Source organism: Nansenia antarctica, assembly GCF_963989245.1.
Source record: "Nansenia antarctica genome assembly, chromosome: 4".
Classification (NCBI taxonomy): Eukaryota; Metazoa; Chordata; class Actinopteri; order Argentiniformes; family Microstomatidae; genus Nansenia; species Nansenia antarctica.
The window spans coordinates 16,958,431-16,980,831 of NC_137689.1; the positions used below are offsets into that span (position 1 = coordinate 16,958,431).

Sequence of the window (22,401 nt, forward strand, 5' to 3'; positions counted from 1 at the left end):
ATTTGATTCGGTGAAGCCAAAATTCTAACCAAAACACTGGAATGCCAATATTCACTTTAGTGGGCCTTTAATCTAAATAGATGAGATTGTTTATATAATGCTTCTACAGTCTTTTCCGGGCCAGTGTTTATAAAGGCAAAAAATAAAGTAGAAGATACAAGGTGACGGCATGGGAACCCAACCTTTATGTTATCCCCTAACCATCTGAAACAGATGGGACAACAAAAGGGCATTCCTAAACCTTACTGACAGGAGACATTAGAAGACAAGTAAATGGACCAGACACGTGAGATGGACTTGTAGGTTGTCCGGGAAGTGACAGGCTAATGCCAGGTAACAGCTGTGACTCACTCTGTGATCTGCTCAGTAACAGTGTGTTCCACCTGTAGGCGTGAGTTGACCTCGATGAAGTAGTACTTTCCATGTTTATCCACCAGGAACTCCACTGTACCAGCATTCTCATAGTCCACCTGGAAAGACACAGAAAAACAAATGCATTAGTCAGAAGCACAATGATGTAGGCTACAGTGTCCTTGCTGCTACGCTTTTATGCAATTTCTTTCAATATTACCATTACACTTTACTATTTATCAAACAAAGTTGGACACTATTCTATTGACACATTAGCGCATGAGAGCCAGAACAATCAAGTATTGCGTTGGAGGCAGAAAGAGATGGAGATAAAGTTGATATTACATATTTGTTTCCATGCTTGTCAGCAATCAATTGACAAGGACTGGAGTTCAATCTGCTAATATTCTGCTAATGTAGAATTCTGCTAATATGTACCTAAATTAGAATGTTTGAAATGTCATGGTAATGTGATTCCAGAGAGGTTCTGATGATTTGGGTATAACATCTCAAACATACAAATTTAGGACATTGATTTCTATGTCATCCAAAAATGTCATCAGTTAGAGATTAGTGACAGAAACATAACCAGCCTGTCCTTCTTTTCTTCATAGACTCCTTTCAGGGCAAGGAACCAAATATGTGATTTTGTTATTTGGATGAACTATCCCTATAATGTATTACATATTAATGTATTAAAACAGTTTCACCATTAAGAAACAGTTTTTATGCATAGTCCCCCTATTTCAGGGTACCCAAATGTAATGAGACAGATTTATCTTTTATTCAGCATGCATTAACTGCCTGAAATCTGTGACCCATTGTCCCCCACCAGACGCTGAGTATCTTCTCTGGTGACACTCTGCCAGGCCTGTACTGCGTATTAGTTTTTTTTACCCCACAGTCTTCCTCCATAACCAACAGTTACACGGTTGTACAATTTCCATGCCAGCCCTAAGCTTAATAGCTCACAATTCATTGTTTTTCTACAGAGCCAGTCAGTCATTCTTTTGTATATGTGGTTATATACAGTTTTGTTGTAGCTGTATGACTAAGCCTGTTTGCACATTCTCCCATTCAGTTTGAAGAGTTTCCAAGTTGTGTCCCGAGAGCATCAACTTACTCATGATGAATAAACCTCTTTAAACAAAAACAGTTGCAGGTATCCAAAAGAAAACAACAACAACAACATCTACTAAAGGGATTATGAGACTTACAGAAAATATCGACAGAAGGTTGCAAGACAGTGATCCCGGACTGTGATTACAGTTATGAATGTCAGGGTTGTCTACATAAATGACAGCCCTTCTAGAGCTCAGCCAAAGAAGCAGCAGGATATCATTTATCAGACCATTTCCCCCTCCACGGTGCTGCAGGGACTGGAGATAGTGCCAGCCAAAACTCAGTGAAATCTGATCCAATTTATCACTGAAACTCATCCCTCGCTCCAAACTCCGTCTCTGCCAGGCAGGCAATCTGATCCATTCACATTCAGTCATATGAGACCATGTGCACCAACGGAACTTTGCACAGACAAGGTTCAAGCCACTCTACATAGACCAGACAGACTATAGACAGATAGTGTATATACACCAGACAGACTATAGACAGATAGTGTATATAGAGACCAGACAGACTATAGACAGATAGTGTATATACACCACGTATTGTAGCATGACTAAGGTTGTCTGTATACTGAACTGTGCTTGACATAATATTGTACTGTATGTTGTTGGTGTCTGAATGAGGAGTAAGCTACAAATGAATTGCCCCCAGTGGGATCAACAAAGTTGTCTGAATCTGAATCTTTATAGACTTAACAGGGTTAGTAGCAGTTTTTTTTTTTTTTTTACATTCTGCAGAAAATAGTAGACCAAAATAGGCCAAATGGGAGACCTGCTGTTTGGGTCTATTTTCAAAAATATTGTAAGAGATTTTCCTACTTTTGCATAGGACAGGCTGTATTCTGTGTGTTTGGTATGCTTATCCACTACCTACTCTGCTACTGCGAACTGTTCAGAATGTGATCGACATAAGGAAAGACAGGGAGGAGCAGGTGTTCCTGAATACCACCGGCCATTTGGGTCTCATACAGTACAGCACCACTGCAGACACACTGACATAAATGTGGAAGGGAGGTTTGATTAGAAAGGGAAAGGAGCAGATGGCGTTTCATACAGGTATAGAGGAGGAAAGACAGAGGGAGTGGGAAAGTAGACCAGAAAGAGAGAGAGAGAGGAGAAAATTCTAATGGCATCACTAAGGACATGACATGATTTAATGTAAGCATATCTATTCTAAAACAAAGTATGTCAAGTATATACCGGTAATCGTTGGTTGACTTGTGAATGGTGTGTGTGTGTGTGCCCGTGTGTGTAATAAGGAGAAGCATGAACAAGTAAGAACAAAAGAAAGCATAATAGGAGAATTTGTCACGGCTGTGAACTCCTACCTGTGTGTGAGAGACTGAGAAGAGCGGTCACCATGGAAACCACTACCATAAAATGTCATATAAAATGGCTACCACAGACATTGTCTTTTTCTTTAGCACTGTTTGAGTTCTTCTGATTTATTTCCGAACCTTCTTCCGAAGATTCTCTGTGTTGCTTCCATTGACTGACACTCCAATTGCAGAAATACTAAACCACAGAGGACTTCCTCCCTTGAGCTCGGCATACATTCAAGAACAGAAATGACAACCATTTCTTAGCTAAAACATTCCATTGAAAGTTAACTTCACATTCACATTTCTACTTCACATTTCAAATCCCTTTTCTACTCAAAAGCACATGTCACCCTGGTATTTAGCTTATTCGGGGGATTCAAAGCTGTGCTGGCCCATTCTTCAGGCATCCCATTGACATACAGTACAGTGCCCTAGGTAAGTATTGGGACAGTGAAGCATTTTTTTCTTCCTTTGGCTGTACACTCTAAAAGTTTGGTTTTGAAATCAGACAATTACTTTCGAGGTTGAAGTCGAGTTTCTCAGCTTCTATTTGATGGCATTTATGTACACTAAATACACTAAATACCAAATATGTCATCAGTTAGAGATTAGTGACAGAAACATAACCAGCCTGTCCTTCTTCATAGACTCCTTTCAGGGCAAGGAACCAAATATGTGATTTTGTTATTTGGATGAACTATCCCTAAATGTATTAAATATTAATGTATTAAAACAGTTTCACCATTAAAAACTGTTTTTATGTATAGTCCCCCTATTTCAGGGTACCCAAATGTAATGGGACAGATTTATCTTTTATTCAGCATGCATTAACTGCCTGAAATCTGTGACCCATTGTCCCCCACCAGACGCTGAGTATGTTCTCTGGTGACGCTTTGCCAGGCCTGTACTGCAGCCATCCTCAGTTGTTTGAGGACATTTTGCCTTAAGTCTCCTCAGCAAATGAAATGCATGTTCAATAATAATATTTAAATCTGTGGGGTATTCCACGAAACTCGATTAGCCTACAGATAATTCAGGCTTGTTTTCATAATTCGCTTTTTTCAGATCGTTAGTTCCGTTCCCTGAATGTGGCTGAAATAATTCGCTGTTGCGTTGCTATGCAACCAATCCCTCAGAACAAACCTACCAGTAGTAGTGACCAGGTTTACGGTCTGGTTTAAGTTAGATGTGGGTCAAACATGTCTCACGGGCGGAAACCAAACCACAAACGACAGTTCCGTCAAGTGTGTTTTTGGAAATATTAGATCCCACCTTTTACGAGATAGATAGATCATTTTATATTTTGATAGATAGTTTGATAGTGTGCTTGATAGATAGATAGACTTTAATTTAATGTTTTTTTATTATTATTTTTTTATTTTATTTACATTTGACAGAAGCCTTCATACAATTCGATTTACAATAAATACATCTGTCTAAGTAAGTGAATCATCTATCCATCAGTAATCATAAGAAATAGTAATCTATGCCAAATTGAGGGCCCAGTTTTAATGCTAGAAGAATCATTACTACATTGTAGTTATGTCAGTTGTGTTATTGCAGAGTACAAGCATCAGGCAACGAAATGCAGTAAAAAGTGTATGTCAGAAGCGGGATTTGAACCCATGCCTCAAAAGAACCCTATATGACCCTATGATACCACTCTGTCATCTTGACGATCTGATAGTGGGTAGCCTGCTGCTTATATAGCCACAGTAGTGAATGTTCATTTATTAAAATGTTTAAATAAAGCAATAAGTAGGGGCTAGTATGACGCACGCATTTGATCTGTGAGCAATATTTTTCTTTTCAACAATCATCTGTTCTGTGCTGCTTATAACTCGTGCGCACGCAAAGCGAGACTTTCCAAACCGGACTTGCGTGAACATTGATGGCACAAGGCTGATTCTAATTCGAGGAATCACTTGAGGCTTGAATCCCAATCGGGAGTTGCTCAAACCAGGGCAAATGTACTAATCAATGTACGTGGAATACCCCCCTGGAGACCAACTTAGCCAGTCAACAACGTTCCACTTTTTAGGCCTGAGAATCTCTCTAGTTGTTTTAGCAGTATGTTTTGGGTCCTTGTGAAACCAATGTGTGCACAAATACCCTCAGACAAAAGCTGAAAGTCTCACCTTTAAGCTAACAGTAATTGTTTGATTTCCAGTGGAGTGTAGAGCCAAAACAAGACAAAATGCTTCAATGTTCTATTACTGATGCAGGGCAAAGTATGGTAGGTCGAAAAACATAAAATAATTTGTTGAAAATAACTGATCTTTGTCGTCCTTGTCTGTTGAGCTGATATGTTATGGGTATACGACTGCAAGCAGAACTTAATTTACATGAGGGACATCCATAAGATTACACTTGAAATAACCATATCCTCTGGCATAATAATCTTGCTTTTTTAATCAAATGCTAAATAGAAAATCGCTGTGACATAAAAAAAAAAAAAGCTGGTGATACTCCATATTTCCATAGAGATTTAACATATTTTATTCAATCTATGTTATGTGCTCATCTGGAAATGGCCGGCAATCGAACTACAGTACCACAAAGCATTTTGGTTTCTTCAGGGAAGCAGGTTTGTAGAGTGCAAGAGTAGTTAAATGTTATGCTCATCTTGGCTCGTCTTCACTCCAAACTGCCATATGACAGAACAGATGGAGGAGAGGAATTGTCTACGGTATGCCTCCCTCATATCCCTTTTTTTTCCCTTCTCTCTCTCACACACATGCACACACACTAATATACTCATATATTCTAGTCTATTAAACTATTGACAGAGCAGATGGAGTACCGTAGTAGCTGGTCACCACGGTGTCGGTCTGAGTGGACTAATGAAAGTCCAGGCAGTTCAACAGTGGGTCATCTACAGTGGGGATCCCCAATATCAGCCAACAAGCACTCAAGCCATCTTTCTTCTCTCCCTGACACACACACACACACACACACACACACACTGGCATCTGCCACAGCATTTTTGGGCAGCGATAGAGTTAACATGAATTCCATCTACCCATACAGCCACCCACCCACCCACCCACCCACCCACCCACTCACACACCCTCCCGTGTGACGTCACGTCACCCACACCATAGCCAGTCTTTCTTTGACAGGTTTGCTCATGATCTGCAATCGTGTCCGACAAAAAACATTAGAATACGTTTTGAAGGAAGCTGGGTACCATAACCTGGGTCATACACAACCCATGTATTCCTTCCCCAGTAGATTTTGTTCCAGCTCAACAGCTAGAAACTGCATTTTGGTGCACTCTCAACTACATTACTGTAAGCAATGAATGGATCTTTTTTTTTGTTTGCAAACTTCAATAATGCCCCCAAAAATGTAACAAGCTGTCTCAATGTAATTCATTAATATCATAAGAGCATATTAATAATTTGATATATACTTGTTTTGTGATCCTCACTCTCCTTCTTCCCACTCCTACATCTCTATTTGTACACGCATCAACACTGGCCTCTCCAGTGGCCCCACTATATCTTTAACCACATCTTTGGATTTCATATCATCCTCAGAAAAATCTGTGGGTAAGAGCTAAGTACATCCAACAGCTTATAGCCTACATGCTGAAAAGGGCTATAAAAATAAATAAAAGATAATACATGCTGATAGGGAAATGTGTAGAGAAAGTGCCAATGCGAGTTATCTGTAGTTCAGCATTGTTGAAAGTATTTGCTGGCAAGTGAAAGCATAGGACAGAGAGACAGCGAGAGAGACAGATGCACTAATTGAAAAACCTTTTGTTTTAGAATTGACAATTTTAGAATTGAATCTCGCAATTGGACCATTTGAATAGGCTATGGAAGTCCTGTATCATAAACTGCAGAATGTAAGCATAACTGGAGACACTTGTTAGTTTTGGAGAAAGGCCGGACTGGTACATAATTAATGGTAAACGTGTCTAGTCCTAACCTTTGTGGAATGTTTCACCCCAAGACATCGCTTTCAAGATAAATATTTCAAATCAATATTCAGTCATTTACATTTCGCCCCAAGGTTGACTTTTCCAGGTAGATATTACAGGTCACAAATGAACTCCTGCCTTTCTGTTAGTACAATCACCCTGAACTGATGGTGGATGTTTCAAATTAACATTGCTGCCCTGGATGGAGCTGATCACCCATGTGAAAGTTATATAACTGATGGTACAGTATTGAGTACAGCCCTGCCACATGAGAAGGCTCTGGACTATTGGTCTCCAAATGTGGATAACACACATACGCACTAACATGCTACTTCTCAGATGGAATACTGTGCTGTCTGTTTCAGCACCACCTACGGTACACCTACCCACACTGAGACTTGTGGATGTTTGCTCTAGCAGCTTAAGTATAAGTATAGGTTTGTTGCACGTTGTCAGAGTGTGAATTTAACATCATCTATCCTTTCACATAATCATGAAACGGTCTGGGTCCTACAGAAATCGCATACAAATTTCTCCCCACCACTTTTGGACCTGCGGCGCACCTCTGAATAGACACACTGTCTCTTCCCTGCCTCTTCGTTTCTCAAAACAGACAAATGAAACGACGTGTGAGACACCAAGGCTGCACACTATAGACAAGACAGCTAGCTCAAGGGTGCATATGACAGGCGCACAATCTATACACATCATCTAATAAGCTTATCAAACAGGATGAGAAATCATTAAAATGGCACTGTCCCAACTAATTGTTCCCAGATCCAAGTAATTGTTTCCACCAAACAAGAAACACATCTCATGTTAATTGCAATCAAGGAATTCGGCAAACTGGAAATGTCAACAGCACTACAGCAATGTTCATTATTATGTGTAGGAGTGCCAGTCTGACAATCTTGCTCCAGGCCTCCTCCACTATCTGTGTTGTTGAATGCTGCCATCTAGTGTGCCTGTTGATCACCAGCAGGTTACATTTCAGCATTGGTGAAAGCACATGTTTTCTTTTTCTTTGATCCTGTCTTTATCCCCTTATTACAGCTTTATTCCTCTAAATAGCTCCCTTTCCTTCTCTAAATTCCTTTCTAACTCTGCTCTCCAGCTTACAATCCTCTAAAGGGTCATGAACTCATCTGCACTGTCTCTCTGAGCTCAACAATAAAACAGTGGAGGAAACCTATGTAGTAAGGGCTCAGAGGTTTGGAAGTGACTTCAAAGGCATTGTGCTTTGAGGCTACTGCCTTCAAAGTCCTCCTTTTATGCCATTTATGCCTACAAAAAAGTGCCGAATAGCTCTAAAAACCTGCTAGGCCAGACAGATAAAGACTAGAACACCCAGGGTGGAGATGCTTTGCTAAGTTTGGAATAAAAGGAGTAGAGCAAAGAGGAGGTTTCTTAAATGTCATTCATCAGGCATCAGATGGTGACTTAGTAGACGTACTTCAGCAACAGTCAGGTATTTTTCTCAGAGATTCATGCCCAGGACCTGTTTGATATACAGTGTCTTTTCATGAGCATTTGGACAGAGAAGAGACATTTTATTTTTGGCTCCCGCAATTCTTATGATCAAGTAGCTTACCGATCTGGCCAGGTTGACCGAGTCAGCTGTGAGTCTGTCTCTAAGATGGGGGTCCAGTTGTGTAGCCGGGGCAATCTCCACTACCTTCTGGTGCCTCCTCTGGATGGAGCAGTCCCTCTCGTACAGGTGGATAACGTTACCATACTTATCACCTGAGAAAGCAGACCCAGTAATCCCATTAGATCTATGCAGACACATTCAAAGGCTACAAGGAACAATAGTGGAGCAAATCAAACAGTATTACTCAGACATCTAGCTGAATTCATTCAAAAACTGTCCACTCGAAGGTGATGAACTGTTACGTCCACATAGGTGTCCTTGTTATGTTTCCTCCCTTCTGTTCCCCTCTCTATCATTCTACATTCAGGTGTCCGTAAATTGGCCAATCAGTCCCGTTACTCATTTAGGCAGGTCTAGAAGGTCATGTCTGTATACTTGGTTATGCAGTCGTGTTTTTGCATCGCAAAGCGGTCTTGGTGGCTAAAGGTCTGCCGTAATGGTGGTTGGTTAACAGTACAAACTCACCCAGGATCTGCACCTCAATGTGTCTCGGTTTCTCAATGAACTTCTCCACAAATAGAGACCCATTCCCAAATGCAGCCAGGGCCTCAGAGTAGGCCCGCTGATAGTTCTCCTCCAGCTCCTAAACACATCAACCAAATGGGTAATAAATCTGCCAATAATCAGCCATTGCTCATTTTATTTAACATTTATTTTTCACTGGGAAATTACAACACTCAGCATGTTGAACACACACACCCCAAACCTTCCACTCACCTCGTACTCTTTGACCACTCTCATTCCTCTGCCACCGCCACCGTAGGCAGCCTTGAAGATGATGGGAAAGCCATAGCTGTTGGCGAACTCCTGGGCATCCTGTAGGCACGCGATGGGGGCGTCTGTCCCTGGTACGACTGGCACTCCTGCACAGATAATCAAACAGAATGTGGTAGACTATATAGCCACTGAGTTTAGCTTTGACGGTATCCAAACTGCCCACTTTAATAATGACAATGTCAACATGCAATCCGCTTGTTAAGTCGTGACGTGTTTCCGGGGCCAAAGTTGGCTGAGGCGCTGTCTTCGAAATGGAGAAATAATAATAATAATAAATTATATTTATATAGCGCTTTTCCGAGGCTCAAATACCCTGACAATATGGAGAAAACGGGAAAGTGCCGTGTCCCTTGTTGTATGAATAGATCAGAGTCTAAAAAACGATTAAACTGTCATTCTACCGCTGTAGTTCACAGGTACTCTGGTGCGGGGAATTTCTGGTTTGACCCCGGAAATGGCTAAACGTCACTTTTGACGTCAGACTTAACAAGCGGATATGGTGATGATGTGCCCAGCTATATACACAAATAATTAACCCCTCCAAGGAGCCAGGGCATGACTGTGTGAGTGGCAGCTGTCTTGCCTACCTGCACGGATGGCAATGGCCCGGGCCTCCACCTTGTCCCCCATCTTGCGCACCACATCAGGGGCAGGGCCTATGAAGCGCAACCCAGCATCAACACACGCCTGGGCAAAGTCTGACCTCTCAGACAGGAAGCCGTACCCAGGGTGGATGGCATCCACATCATTCTCCTACGAGTAAAAACAAAACATATGACGTCGACATAACAAAACATCATAAGTGACATTATGAACAATGAAACGGTGCTGCCATAAGAATCAGGGGTGTGCCGACTTCGAAAACTCGCAAAAAGAAAAAACGCAACTCATTACGGATTTTGGTAATTTTATGGATATGATAAATATCCGTAATTGTAGAGGATTTCTTTCCATAAAAAAAGGAATGCCATTGGCTAGTTAAAGATTCTGTAAACCAATGGGAGATGCCTGCTGCCATGATTGGATCAGAGCATTGAACTGTACGCTGCGCCCTCCTTCTTCCCCCATATCGCCTCCTTCACCTCAGACAGACGGTAGAAAGAAGAAAGAAGCCAGCAGACAACCTGCCGTTCCAGCAGACTGTGTTTATCTCAGCGTGAAGCGCATACCGTCCGAAATTGTGGTAATATAAGTATAAATAAAATTATTCATATTCGATTTTGTGTGTCAGTAGATACATGAAACATGCATGCGTTATAAATAACAAGAATGTCTCAGGAGGAATGGTGACTGGCATTCACTAATATCGGTTCTGACTGACTGGTGCACCTCGACTTGCACACAATGCGCCCCCCCCATCAATTTAAGCAATTCAATCGCACTGCCGGTTGTCTGATCACCAGTATTATCCCCATATAACAATAAAGTCCTAAACAGATATGGACATGAAAACTAGGGATGCACCGAACATTCGGCCACCGAATGTATTCGGCCGAATATCGCAAAATAAAGCACATTCGGTATTCGGCCGAATGTGTGAAAACACCGAATGTTTACCACCGAATAGTGGCCGTGTTTTGATGACGCAATACAATTAAATATAACTCTCAACAGGCGCGCGGCGCGAGGCGACGCGCTTTCAAAACTGGCTGCGTTCGTAAATTCACTCAGGAAATCCGATCAGCACTCGTGGAATGCCTCTCGTCCAATCAAATGACTCGGTTTCTCTATGACGTCGGGCCCAGTGTGCGCTCCAGCGCTCTCAGAGCGACTTTACGAACGCAACCTTACACTCATCTAGCTAGTTAGTTTAGCAGTCGTAGCTCAATTTAAAATTGGAGTGAGAAGCAGAGTTGTTGCCTTGTTGAAAACATATTCAGACTCCCAGCTGTTCTACACGAGTTTATGACATGCAGCTGTATCATGCGGTGGTTTCTATGCAAACCAGAGACTATAAAAACAAAAGATATTCATTCTGAAATAACATGAACTATTATCCTTACACTCAGGTGGACTCAATTCAACTTGTTGAATGACTTGTTGAAGACATTTAGCATTTGACCTAATTTTAAGAGTGACAAAGGGTCTGAATACTTATGTACATGAGGTATTTCTGTATTTACATTTTAATACATTTGCAAACATTAAAAAACGTTTTTACTTAGATTATGGGGTACTGTGTGTGGATTGATGGCAAATCTATTCAAAAATGTGAAAAAAGTGAAGGGGTCTAAATACTTTCTGAAGCCTATGTAGAGACAAATCATGAATATCATTAACTTGAACCCTGGAAAGCAGTAGAGATTAAATCCCACGATAATTAGTTATAATAAGTTATATATAAAAGTTCTTTTTTTTCAATCTCAATTTCTTTCTTTGAGAAGCATGAATAAAAAGCAAAATGTATTTAGTTTATGCAATGATAAAATTAAAAACTGCCGATACACATTCGGTATTCGGTATTCGGTATTCGGCCAAGTGTTTCCTTAAATTCGGCTTCGGCCTCGGCCAAGAATTTTCATTTCGGTGCATCCCTAATGAAAACTAATACGAGTATACCGACTCCGGCACATCCCCAATACAAAGGCTGCTGTCATTGGTGCAGCAAAGGTTAAACAATCCGTTCACTTGAAAATATTAATGCATGCAGGTGTTCATGCAGGTTCACATGTCTGACCTTAGCCACTTTGATGATGTCAGCAATGTCCAGGTAGGCCGCAACGGGCGGCAGGCCCTTTCCTATCAGGTAGGCCTCATCTGCCTTCTGCCTGTGCATCTGGCCCGTGTCCTGCTCTGAATACACAGCCACTGTCCTGATCCCCAGCTCAGTACAGGCCCGGAACACCCGGATGGCTATCTCACCTGAGATTGTGGGGTTAGTCAGCAGTTAGTCAGCAGTTAGTCAGCAGTTAGTCAGCTCACCCACCGAGGAGATGTCTGGAGTAGGCCTATTGTACATGGTGAGAAATGTAATTAAACACCTGGTGTTGCCTAAAAAAGTAGGGTAGGGGTTAGAGGAATAACTGTACCTCTGTTGGCCACCATGACCTTTTTGATGGGTTTGTATTCCAGAGCCTTGGGGGAGGTGTGTGAGGAACGGGACAGGTAGCATGCTCTCCGGAGAGCCAGCAGCCCCAGGGTGGAACGCATGCTCCCAACCTGCAACAACATCTTACTGGAAAGACAGGGGGGAAACAACAGTGCAAAGTGTTAGATCATGGAATACATTAACTGCCCATGCATGCAATAGCATCTGTGTCCTGGAAAAACCTTCTTCCTTTATTTTCTCCTCCATGTGCTGACCAAGTTGAATGACAAATAGGATCAATCAAATTATTTCTAAATGTTCTGTACCTGTAAGTGACTTAAACTATATCCGTGCACTCAATCTAGGCTATATCCTGGAAGGGGGGAGGATATAAGAACAGACAAGCAACAGTACACTACTTTTAGCCTAATTGCAGACAGAAGAAGAATTTCATGAATGAAATGCAGGGACAGGCTGACACGCTAGGACATGTTGCCCTTTAACCTCAGGCATCTGCAAGGCCACAAACCCGATACTGATGACAAGAGTATGAAGAGGTCAGTAAAAGAGGAGGAAAAATAAATGGATGAACATTTTCATCTGAACAAATAGTCACTGTGATTGAACACAGCAAGGGGGCCAAAGACTCATGAGAGGCAGAGGGGATAGATGTAGAAAATGAAACATTCCAATCCAGAGGGCTGCAAAGGAATGTCAGCCAGGGAAAGGGGTTTAGCCTGTTTCCAAATAAGCTCAAAAGTAAACAAGAGGGCAAAAGGAATTGAAAATGAACTAACAAAAGTTAAATATAAATGATTGCATGCCCAACTGCTAGCCCACATATCAATCCAAACCCTGCTGAATATTCAAAGACTGTACTGGCTTATAGGGCCTATGGCAGACCAGCTGCAGTGAACTTTCTAACAGGACTTACACTAACAATCGCTACGTTTATGGTGTCAGATCACCAGTTCTACAGAGCAAGTTATGTTATGTATGGGAATGTAGTCACATGCACAACCATCCAACAATAGGGCATGGATATGGTACTTAAAGACTAAAACAAACCAAGTGATAAAAACCACAAGGGCACATACACTGCCAGTAAGACTTTCACTGATAAAGGTTTAACAAACTTGACTTCTGTATGACTCATGTAGCCTATAATCAAACAATATTGGCGAAAAACTAAACAAATAATTGCACAAGTCTAGCAAAACAGTCTAAGGTTCAAAAAAACAAACCAATGATCTTGAGGGCAGTTGGTAGCAGCGACTGTGCCTCAACTACCAGCCATCACTTCCATACAAAGCAGAAGGAAAGGCACAAAAGGTAAGCAGAGAGAACTACAAACAATAGTCTCTGAGCTGAATGAGTTGAAAGAGGATACTTGTGGACATTCCTCTTGTGTAATAGGTTGTAAGAGATGTTTAAGGAATATAGCACAGTCCTGTCCCCAACTACAGTCACTTGATCCTTCAACCATTTTAGCTCTGTTCACTATCAAACAGTCAGACAGTCATGCCTATAAATAAGTAACAAGTTAGTAGTAGGCTAAAACAAACCGATTTCTATACATTCTGGGAAGTCCAATGAGTTCACTTGCAGCATTGACCTTGTTTAACTCTCCACCCCCTATACGACTTACAATTTCAGTAATCTTTTATGGCAGAATTTCAGCCATCTCACAGGTATCCTACCCCGCTTTCCTACTTTTCAACACTTTAACCTACTTTGTGCCATCTTGCCCTAATGATTGGAGTAGACCTAAGTGACCCAACTTTAATTGTATTACAAATCCTTCTACAGCTGTCGGGGGCTGGACCTCAACTGTCACTCTTCTCCAAACATTGCTATTCACTTTACATGTCTGGACCAAATAAGCAAAAGCAACAGGGAATTTACTATGTCCATAAATAACATGTGTAGGCCCGAGGCAGTTGCATACATGTAGCCTACTGGTCTTTCCCAATTCACTACAGAGCTGAAATACCAAACTGGTGAATCAGCACCAGGAAACATTCAGCCATTTACACAACATTTAGCCTTCTACCAAGAAGCACATTACTGAGCATGTATAGACATGCTGATTAACAAACAGGCTATGGCCTGTGACAATCATCAAACAGCAAACTACTATTGTAATAGTTACTACGAGCTCAGTAGACTGTAACCTACTGCAATGCAAACTGTCTCAAAGAAATGAGACACTGCAATGTGTCGAGAAAAAAAAGGCGCTTTTTGTTTTGATGATGGTGCCAGATGTAATCATAGTGCAACTTAAGTGTAGCCATTTGAGCTTGTTGGCAAAATCTCATCGCCACGCACGCAGGTTATAAACAAACACACGTATGTGGGTTACATAAACAGAGCTTCAGATTTTTTTTCCCCCTCAAAAAACATAACACAATTCTGTGCTTTCCTTTTTACCCCCACCTAAAAACATGTCCAATCAAATCATCCAGCCTCAACTATTTAACATGAAGTCCATGTAGCCTATAGATAAGATAACAATGGAATTTGACTTACTGCGAAAACACCTGAGGGAAAAGCAAGATTAACCAGTTCCTTTTTTAACCTAAAATGCTGCAATGCCACGGCTTCAGCCTACACCTTTTTGGTCCTAGTGTTATGAATTGTGACTGTGTACATTTTTTTTTTTTTTTTTTTCTGTATTGTGAATTGCATAGGGGACCAAAATAAACATTCTCAATTCTCAAAATTCTCAAAAAATGCTGACCATAAGGAAGTTTGTAGGTTCTATCCTCCTCCCCAGGCTACTACTATTGCACACTATTGTGTCTGGGAACAAGTCTGGGAACAAGATTGGGTAGGGTTGGCAGATGGGGTGATAGTAGAGACTTTCCTGAGGTGTGCACAATACACTGCCCAACATGGATTTAAAAGGGACCTTTGTGAGAGATGTGATGGAAACTCCCTCAATCCCATACCAATCGGATTCTTTTTAAATCCATGTGGGTCAGTCAGTGCTCAAGCCCACACATAAGGCATTGTATTGTGAAAACAGGGGTTTGGAACTACCTTGTCTGGACTGCTATGTATGTAGAGTTGGGAAATGTACATTTTAGAAACATTTCAAGAGACATTTGCACAAATGCAACGTGTGGCCTTTAACTATGCATGAGTAGGTCCCTCACAGACAGTCTCACTGAATTCTTGACTCATTCACCAAGGTGCCTTTAGAGACTGCAAAGTTATCAATGGAAGGGAGCAAACAATCTTCCTATCTGGTTCTCATGTTTGACGTGCACAACCCATGCATGTGTTAATGTATTTCAGCCAGACAATCCAACCCACAAATTAATGGTTAACGTGCACCATCTGTGTGGAAATGGCATGTCCATCTCTTAGCTATAGACTTTCGGTTTTTATGAGTGCAATCATCTCGCGTCACCGAGTGACAGAGAAAAGAACTTGCTAGCTAACATGTATATTCATGCATATAGACAAGTAGTCTGCAAAACCTGGAGTGTAAGTGCACCTTTGCGAACGTCGAAATCCTCCAAATGGTTAATAATATTCTCTCACTCAGACCGAGATGCACAAAGAACAAACTTACCTTTTTTGTCAAGTAGTAAACCCACTCCAATGTCTCTTATTGATGAAGAGGGGCTTGGAAAAAGTGACCAGGCGGCTAGCCTTCTGACGTTGATCAGTCGTATGAGAGGAGAGGCACTAGCGTTAGCTAGCTGGTTGATGTGTGTCGCTTCACTGCTTTCTCTTCTCTATTTCATCTGACTTTAGTTAGCTTGCTAGCTGCCGGTGTCCGCCTCCAGGGTGCATGTGACATATAAGATCCTAACTCACAATCCTAGCTGATGACTGCAGTTGAAAGTCATATGAACCATATGTTAGCTATAGTGTTACTGTTTCAAAGAGATGTAAAGAGCATATGAGGCGACTCGCCCACCCCTTGGTTACTTGCTATTGGTCCTCTTGTGGTGCGTCCTAATTCTCTAACCTTTATCCTGGAGTGTACATTTGTGCATCTCGCAAATGGATTTAAAAGCATAGGGATCGGTTTACAAGATCTCTCTTACACCTATCAATTCCGTTAGAAATCCATGCAAAGGAATTTAAAAAGTCCACACTTTGACAGCTCGCGGGCTAGGGACTAGGGTCACAGAAATGATGGAAAGGTGTCTTATCTTTTCAAAGGCATTTCTTGTTCTACATTATGTTTTCTACCTACTGTAAATGTTCGTGTTTTACCAATTTATCTGAGTGTCTTGTTTAACCATTCCTGGTGTGTAGATATGCTTGTTAAGTCTGACGTCAAAAGTGACGTTTAGCCATTTCCGAGTCCAAACCAGAAATTCCCCGCACCAGAGTACCTGTGAACTACAGCGGTAGAATGACAGTTTAATCGTTTTTTAGACTCGGATCTATTCATACAACAAGGGACACGGCACTTTCCCGTTTTCTCCATATTGTCAGGGTATTTGAGCCTCGGAAAAGCGCTATATAAATATAATTAATTATTATTATTATTTCAACATTTCGAAGACAGTGCCTCAGCCAACGTTGGACCCGGAAACACGTCACGACTTAACAAGCGGATATCACGTCACTCAATGTTCATGCTTGCTCTATCTGTTGGGCGATTGGTTGATCTTGGACTGAAGTGAGGGATTTAGCGCCATGGGTTCACCCTCGTACTATGTCATACAAATGGGGGCAGTCTGGTAGGATGATTAACTACGTTTCACACCCCCATTTAATATTATTTTGTTAATATTGATTTATATTATCAACTGTTAAAATTCAGCAAATCTATTTATAGGGCTATTTTACTGTATGTCAACTACCTAAATAATGCCAAGATAAAAATGTATGAGACACATTAGGATACTGCCTCAAATATATAACTGTCTGGGTCTTTTGTTCCATAAAGCCTTCTCCTAGATTTAAACACATCTTCAGTAAAGATTCTTCAATTAAAGTGTAATTTGTTCCAGGATTTAGCTTAATCTGTGTCAAAGAAATAGCCCCACTGGTTTAGTTTCCCAGACTGACATTGAAAGTGCTGTCACCATGCACGACCATGAAAACCATCAAGGGTAAATGCCATATCAAGATAATAAAAGATAGGAGTCGTGGTATAGAAACACTGGTCAAAGAGTTTAATTAGCAAGAAAACCGACATGAGTTCAGCAATGGAATGCATAATCTCTCATTCTCCCCAAAACAACATACAATTTTAAAGGGCAGGGGAAAACAGAACATGGCAGGTAAACTAACAAAGTCTTCAAAAATGAGACAAAGATCATGAATAGAAAGTAAAACACTCATAACAGTAGAAAAAAATTAATTTGGGGATTGGGAGAGAAAAACTGATATATGGATGACAAAATGAAAAGCAGTCTATGTTAACATGCAATATGGCGTGGTCAGACCCATAGTGCAGCTTCAAGACACCAGACCATGACTTGGTTCACAAAACACACATGCAGCAGACTCTCTAAGCACTTGGATTCAACCTTCCACAGGTAACAGATTTGTCTTAATTCAATACAAGGGTTCCTGTAGTTTGGGTGTCCCCTCTAATTCTTACTTCAAAACATTACAGATCAAATTAGTAAGGACTTGAGTCTTTGACCATGAGTTCAGTTGACAATCTTACCAAATCCATTACATGGTTAGAAGTTGTATCTGATCTAGTGATTGTTAGAATTGAGGAGATGGTTATATCAGGAGCAAAATGTAGTAGCATCTAACACACTGCAAAAAGGGTTATCAACTGTGTTTGCTATACCCAAGCAGTTGTCTTTGCCGACTGGCGAACTACTCCAGAGTTTGTATGCATGTGCTAGTCAGGGCGTGTGCTTAAACAATTTTTTAAACTTAATTAATCATGTTAACATTTCAAAGAAACATGACCATGTGACAAATAACATGGTATATCCTGGAATGAGAAAATACATAAAATAAAATAAAACATGCGCATACACACAATGGATTCAGGGGTCTGTTTTGTAGTTAAAATCCTGTCCTGTGCACATCTGAGAGAAAGAAAAACATCTAGAGCCTTATGAGAATAGGCCATGTACAGTAATAAAGGGTTGCGAGCACAATAGAAAAAGGATGCAAGCAGATAAGCACAAAACATTCCAAAGAAATAAAGCATGCATTACTTGTCAGTATATATTTTAGCTTAAAAATATGGTTCACTTGTTCTTTTTGTTCAACACCGTTAGAATATGTTTTTATTTGTATATGTAAATATATTCTGTTATTGGAGGAAACCCAGATAATGTAAAAGAAAAAACTATTTGAAAGGAACAATTAACACTGAGCAGGTGCATCAGAATCAAGCAAAATGGACCGAAGGGGGGCGCAACCAAATGCAAAGCCAAAAGTAAGAGGATGGTTGTGAATGGTTGTTGAGTGTTGACAGTGAGAGTGCTGCCCACTGTTTGGTCTTGTGTGGTGAAGGGGTCCTTTGGGTTTCCGTATTTACTTTGCTGTCATCATCTGAACAAATTCTAAAAGACAAGACAAGAACAACCTTTAGTGACATCATGGGAGGCATACAACTGACATTCAGTATATTGGCAACATTTCTGCATTGTTTACAGGGTGCAACAGAACACCCATGTCCAGGTACTTGGGATCAAAAGTCTACCAAGGCTGGGTATCAAGAAGACGTAACTAACTGAACCAAATTGCGTTCAATGTTTTGGTTGTATTGGTTCTTCAGTCATGTACACTACCATGACTAAAAATGTAAAGACAATTTGATGGATAGCATATTTGCTCATGCTGACCGAATTCACATGTGGAAAGAGGAGGCTTATTACAAACTGAAAATGAAATACATTACAATGTTGGCAATGACAGCTTTGGACTGGCATGCATTACAACATAAAGAATAAGGGCCCACTCAACTCTATTATTATGGAATTACTGTCAATATGTTGACATAACATTTTTACGAGTAATTTAAGTGTCATTATATGGATACAATACAAACATAATGTCAAGAGTTACTCAGAGTTGGGCTTCCACGACACTAGGGGGAGCGGGGGCAAGTGGTAGGGAAATGGTCCAATCTACAGAGCAAAGCCTATTCATAGTAGGATGAGCAACAGATATACAAGTTGTCAGTGGAAGGGAAATAAAATAAAAATAAGTGGCTTACAGCTACTACTCAGTCTTGACCAAACAAACAGTTGTGAACAACACATTTTTGTTTAACTGATTGCAGCACTGACTCCGAACACAACCAGTGTTAAGGAATATCTTGCTTTGAAACAGAAACAAACTAATGTGAGGTAGAATGGCACATTGTTGGGCATATGAGGTTTGGTAGGTACAGTAACATTAATTTAGGCATTGTTCTATGTACAGACAGAAACTGACCTTCGTAGTTGACCTGTCCATCTCCATCAATATCGGCCTCCCGGATCATTTCGTCAACCTCCTCATCTGTCAGTTTCTCACCAAGATTTGTCATAACGTGACGCAGCTCTGCAGCACTAATATATCCATTGCCATCCTGCACCACAAGAAATAAAGACATTTCAATTGGATGGTATGGTCTTCTTCTTTAGTTGTGAAGACACCAAATCAAATGTCTACCATTATTTCGCAATAAATCAGAATTGCATCATCAGTGTTCCATCATCCACCTCCTAAGAATAAAATACAGTTCAGACCAAGGAGGCAAAACAGTGTGTTCCAGTGCTCATGACACCAATGGCCACTCACTGACCAACACAAGTCCAAACAGACCAACAGAGTACTTAATCTCGCACAGTAAATAGTGCTCATAAAACGTACTGTTGACAATACAACCACTCTGTACATGCCAGTAACATTTAGCTATAGATTGGTGACATAAATTGGTGAGCTTTGAGACATGTCTTTAATGAAGTGCTAGGACCCTTTAGTTAACATTTGTAGCACTGAGATCAGCAGTGGAGAGGCATTTCTACATCTGAAATAGTCATCCATCCCTCATTTTGGCTGACCTTGTCAAAGACTCTGAAGGCTTCTCTGATCTCTTCTTCACTGTCGGTGTCCTTCATCTTCCGCGCCATCATGGTCAAAAACTCAGGGAAGTCAATTGTCCCATTTCCTGTGGATCACAAAGCCAAAGTGCTGTTATAGCAGGAAAACGGCAGGACCTTCACACAAAATGTAGGTCTTTCTTCCCTCAACCATATATTGCATCACAGCATTTTCAGCACTTTCTATTGAGAGTGTGAGTTTGCATATGTGACGATGAGAGAATTAGATCATTTCCTGCATGTCTTACCGTCAGCATCCACCTCATTGATCATGTCTTGCAGCTCAGCCTCTGTAGGGTTCTGACCCAGTGAGCGCATTACGGTGCCCAGCTCCTTGGTGGTGATGGTGCCATCTCCATCCTTGTCGAACAGCGAGAACGCCTCCTTGAATTCTGATTGGGAAATAGTCATTAGGGTATGAAACACTGTAGACTTGAAAGCATTATTGATAACTAGACAATGGATTATAGACGATGTATTTATCAACAGGCCAAAAGTGTTATCGGCTATATAGTAATGTGTGCAATATGCAAAGAAAGTTATCTTACCAGCAATCTGTTCCTCTGTCAATTGATCTGCCTAAAAGTAAAACATAATGTGAGAACCAGGACATTTAAACTTTAGATGTTTGTACATTCATAGGAACATAGGGCAGCACTTCATACTCTTGGGGTCTATCTAATATCTATGCCAAATCAAATTCTGAAATAGAATGAATCTGGATGCATGAAATTGACCGGACTTGACCGGATTTCCTAGCCACCAACTTCACCAGGAAAGAAATGCAACGCAGGCTAGCCTAGTCGGCTAGAAAACTGATGGGAGAGCTACAGCTAATGCCAATGTCGTCCATCTTCACCGAATCCTTGGCTAACTACAGATATTCAGTCTAAAATTAGTCTGTCTTTGCACCATATTTGCCGCAATATTAGATCAGATGGCCTCAGTGCCCTAACACAATTAATCTAGGGATATCCCAGGGATAGATCTCTATCTGATTTAACAACAAAAGGCTGTGCTTGGACTGCACGGAGTTGCACATTTATTCAATTAAACTCTAGAATAATCAGCCTTCAAATCTAAAGAGACCTGACTTACATCACAGGCTAATGCATGGGATAGCCCTCTCTGCCCTCTGCACAACTGTTCACGTTGATGCTAACTAGCGATCTAACTATAAACAATGGTATGGTACTGGTATGTCATAAAACATCAGTAGTATGTAATAGTTTCCAAGCTAACTAAAGTTGATCAGCTACTATACGCACTAGAGCCTGCAGGCCTGCCACACTGAAGCAGGCATGAATCCTGTATGAGCAGGGTTGATTGACGCAGATCAACGTAATTTATATTAACCACATTAGCAATGAATTAACAGCTAGTAGTCATTAGCCGTATACGACATCTATATAGCTAGCACGTCAATCCGTAACTAACAATCTGGTTTAGTTAGCTAGTCAGCTAGTTTAGCTGCGAATATATCGGACTCTGACATATACATGACATGGAATGAAAACGTTCCATTGATGGTCCGAATAATTCGGCTTCAACTTCGTGAATCAAATGTGTTACGGTATATTTTCATTAATTCCAAATTGATCATAGGATGCAATTATAGATTATTATTATTTTCTTAAACTGAATACTGGCATTAGTATGCGTCAAATAACGTTCTATAGCTGAAAGGTTCCGATCCATTCCCAGGAATTAAACTGGCCCACTTGAGTCGTCTGAATGGCTTATGTTACTAACACATGCATCTGCAGAACGCTGGCTGTTAATCATGATATTTCATTTGATCCACATTCACTGCAAATTTAACTTACCATTTTGTGATGACGCTATGTTGATTTGAACTAACTTACTAATAATTTCGAGTTTGAAGCTTTGCTGATTAGGTACAATTCTCAGTTATCAGATATCCTCCGCGCCTTGCGCCACTATGTATGTTGCACTGCGCTGAAGTTGTGTATCAGTCCGCCTGGGTTAGGATTTCAAGCGGGACACTGCACTCCCTAGCAACTGGACTGTCACTATGGTCTCCTTGCGCCGAAGCGAATGAAAAAAAAAAAAAGAAGAAACAGAACAGCAGTGTATCTGCAACTAGCGCTGACTAACACCTCGGTGCCTTTGGTATATTCTGTTTATAATAGAAGAGTCGAGGTTTTTTCCATCATCCACTTC

General features: G+C 40.8%; 2 protein-coding genes across 2 annotated transcripts in view; both read right to left on the bottom strand.

Moving 5' to 3' along the window:
* The window catches only part of pcxa (pyruvate carboxylase a), a 60,331-nt gene extending 44,230 nt beyond the window's left edge, over window positions 1-16,101 (bottom strand). The window contains exons 1-8 of the mRNA XM_080529782.1: window positions 15,765-16,101; window positions 12,186-12,331; window positions 11,834-12,018; window positions 9,744-9,909; window positions 9,097-9,242; window positions 8,845-8,962; window positions 8,320-8,471; window positions 352-470 (exon numbers count right to left, since the gene is read on the bottom strand). Of these exons, the coding sequence (XP_080385908.1) occupies window positions 352-470; window positions 8,320-8,471; window positions 8,845-8,962; window positions 9,097-9,242; window positions 9,744-9,909; window positions 11,834-12,018; window positions 12,186-12,327 (1,028 nt within the window). The 5' untranslated portion in view covers window positions 12,328-12,331; window positions 15,765-16,101. The remainder of the gene's footprint in view (window positions 1-351; window positions 471-8,319; window positions 8,472-8,844; window positions 8,963-9,096; window positions 9,243-9,743; window positions 9,910-11,833; window positions 12,019-12,185; window positions 12,332-15,764) is intronic.
* A 1,204-nt stretch (window positions 16,102-17,305) lies between these two features.
* Window positions 17,306-22,179, bottom strand: calm3b (calmodulin 3b (phosphorylase kinase, delta)). The gene is made up of 6 exons (XM_080529820.1): window positions 22,044-22,179; window positions 20,766-20,796; window positions 20,466-20,609; window positions 20,179-20,285; window positions 19,568-19,703; window positions 17,306-18,690 (listed from the first exon to the last, which is right to left on the bottom strand). The coding sequence occupies exons 1-6, from the start codon at window positions 22,044-22,046 to the stop codon at window positions 18,662-18,664; spliced, it is 450 nt and encodes a 149-aa protein (XP_080385946.1). The 5' UTR covers window positions 22,047-22,179; the 3' UTR covers window positions 17,306-18,661.
* Window positions 22,180-22,401: the final 222 nt, after the last annotated feature.

Excerpts from the sequence above, each read along its gene's own strand:
- calm3b (XM_080529820.1), bottom strand. Across the intron at positions 19,704-20,178 it reads CCTTCAGAGTCTTTGACAAG|GATGGCAATGGATATATTAG; the intron begins GTCAGCCAAAAT and ends CTTGTGGTGCAG. Across the intron at positions 18,691-19,567 it reads TGGACAGGTCAACTACGAAG|AATTTGTTCAGATGATGACA; the intron begins GTCAGTTTCTGT and ends CTTGTCTTTTAG.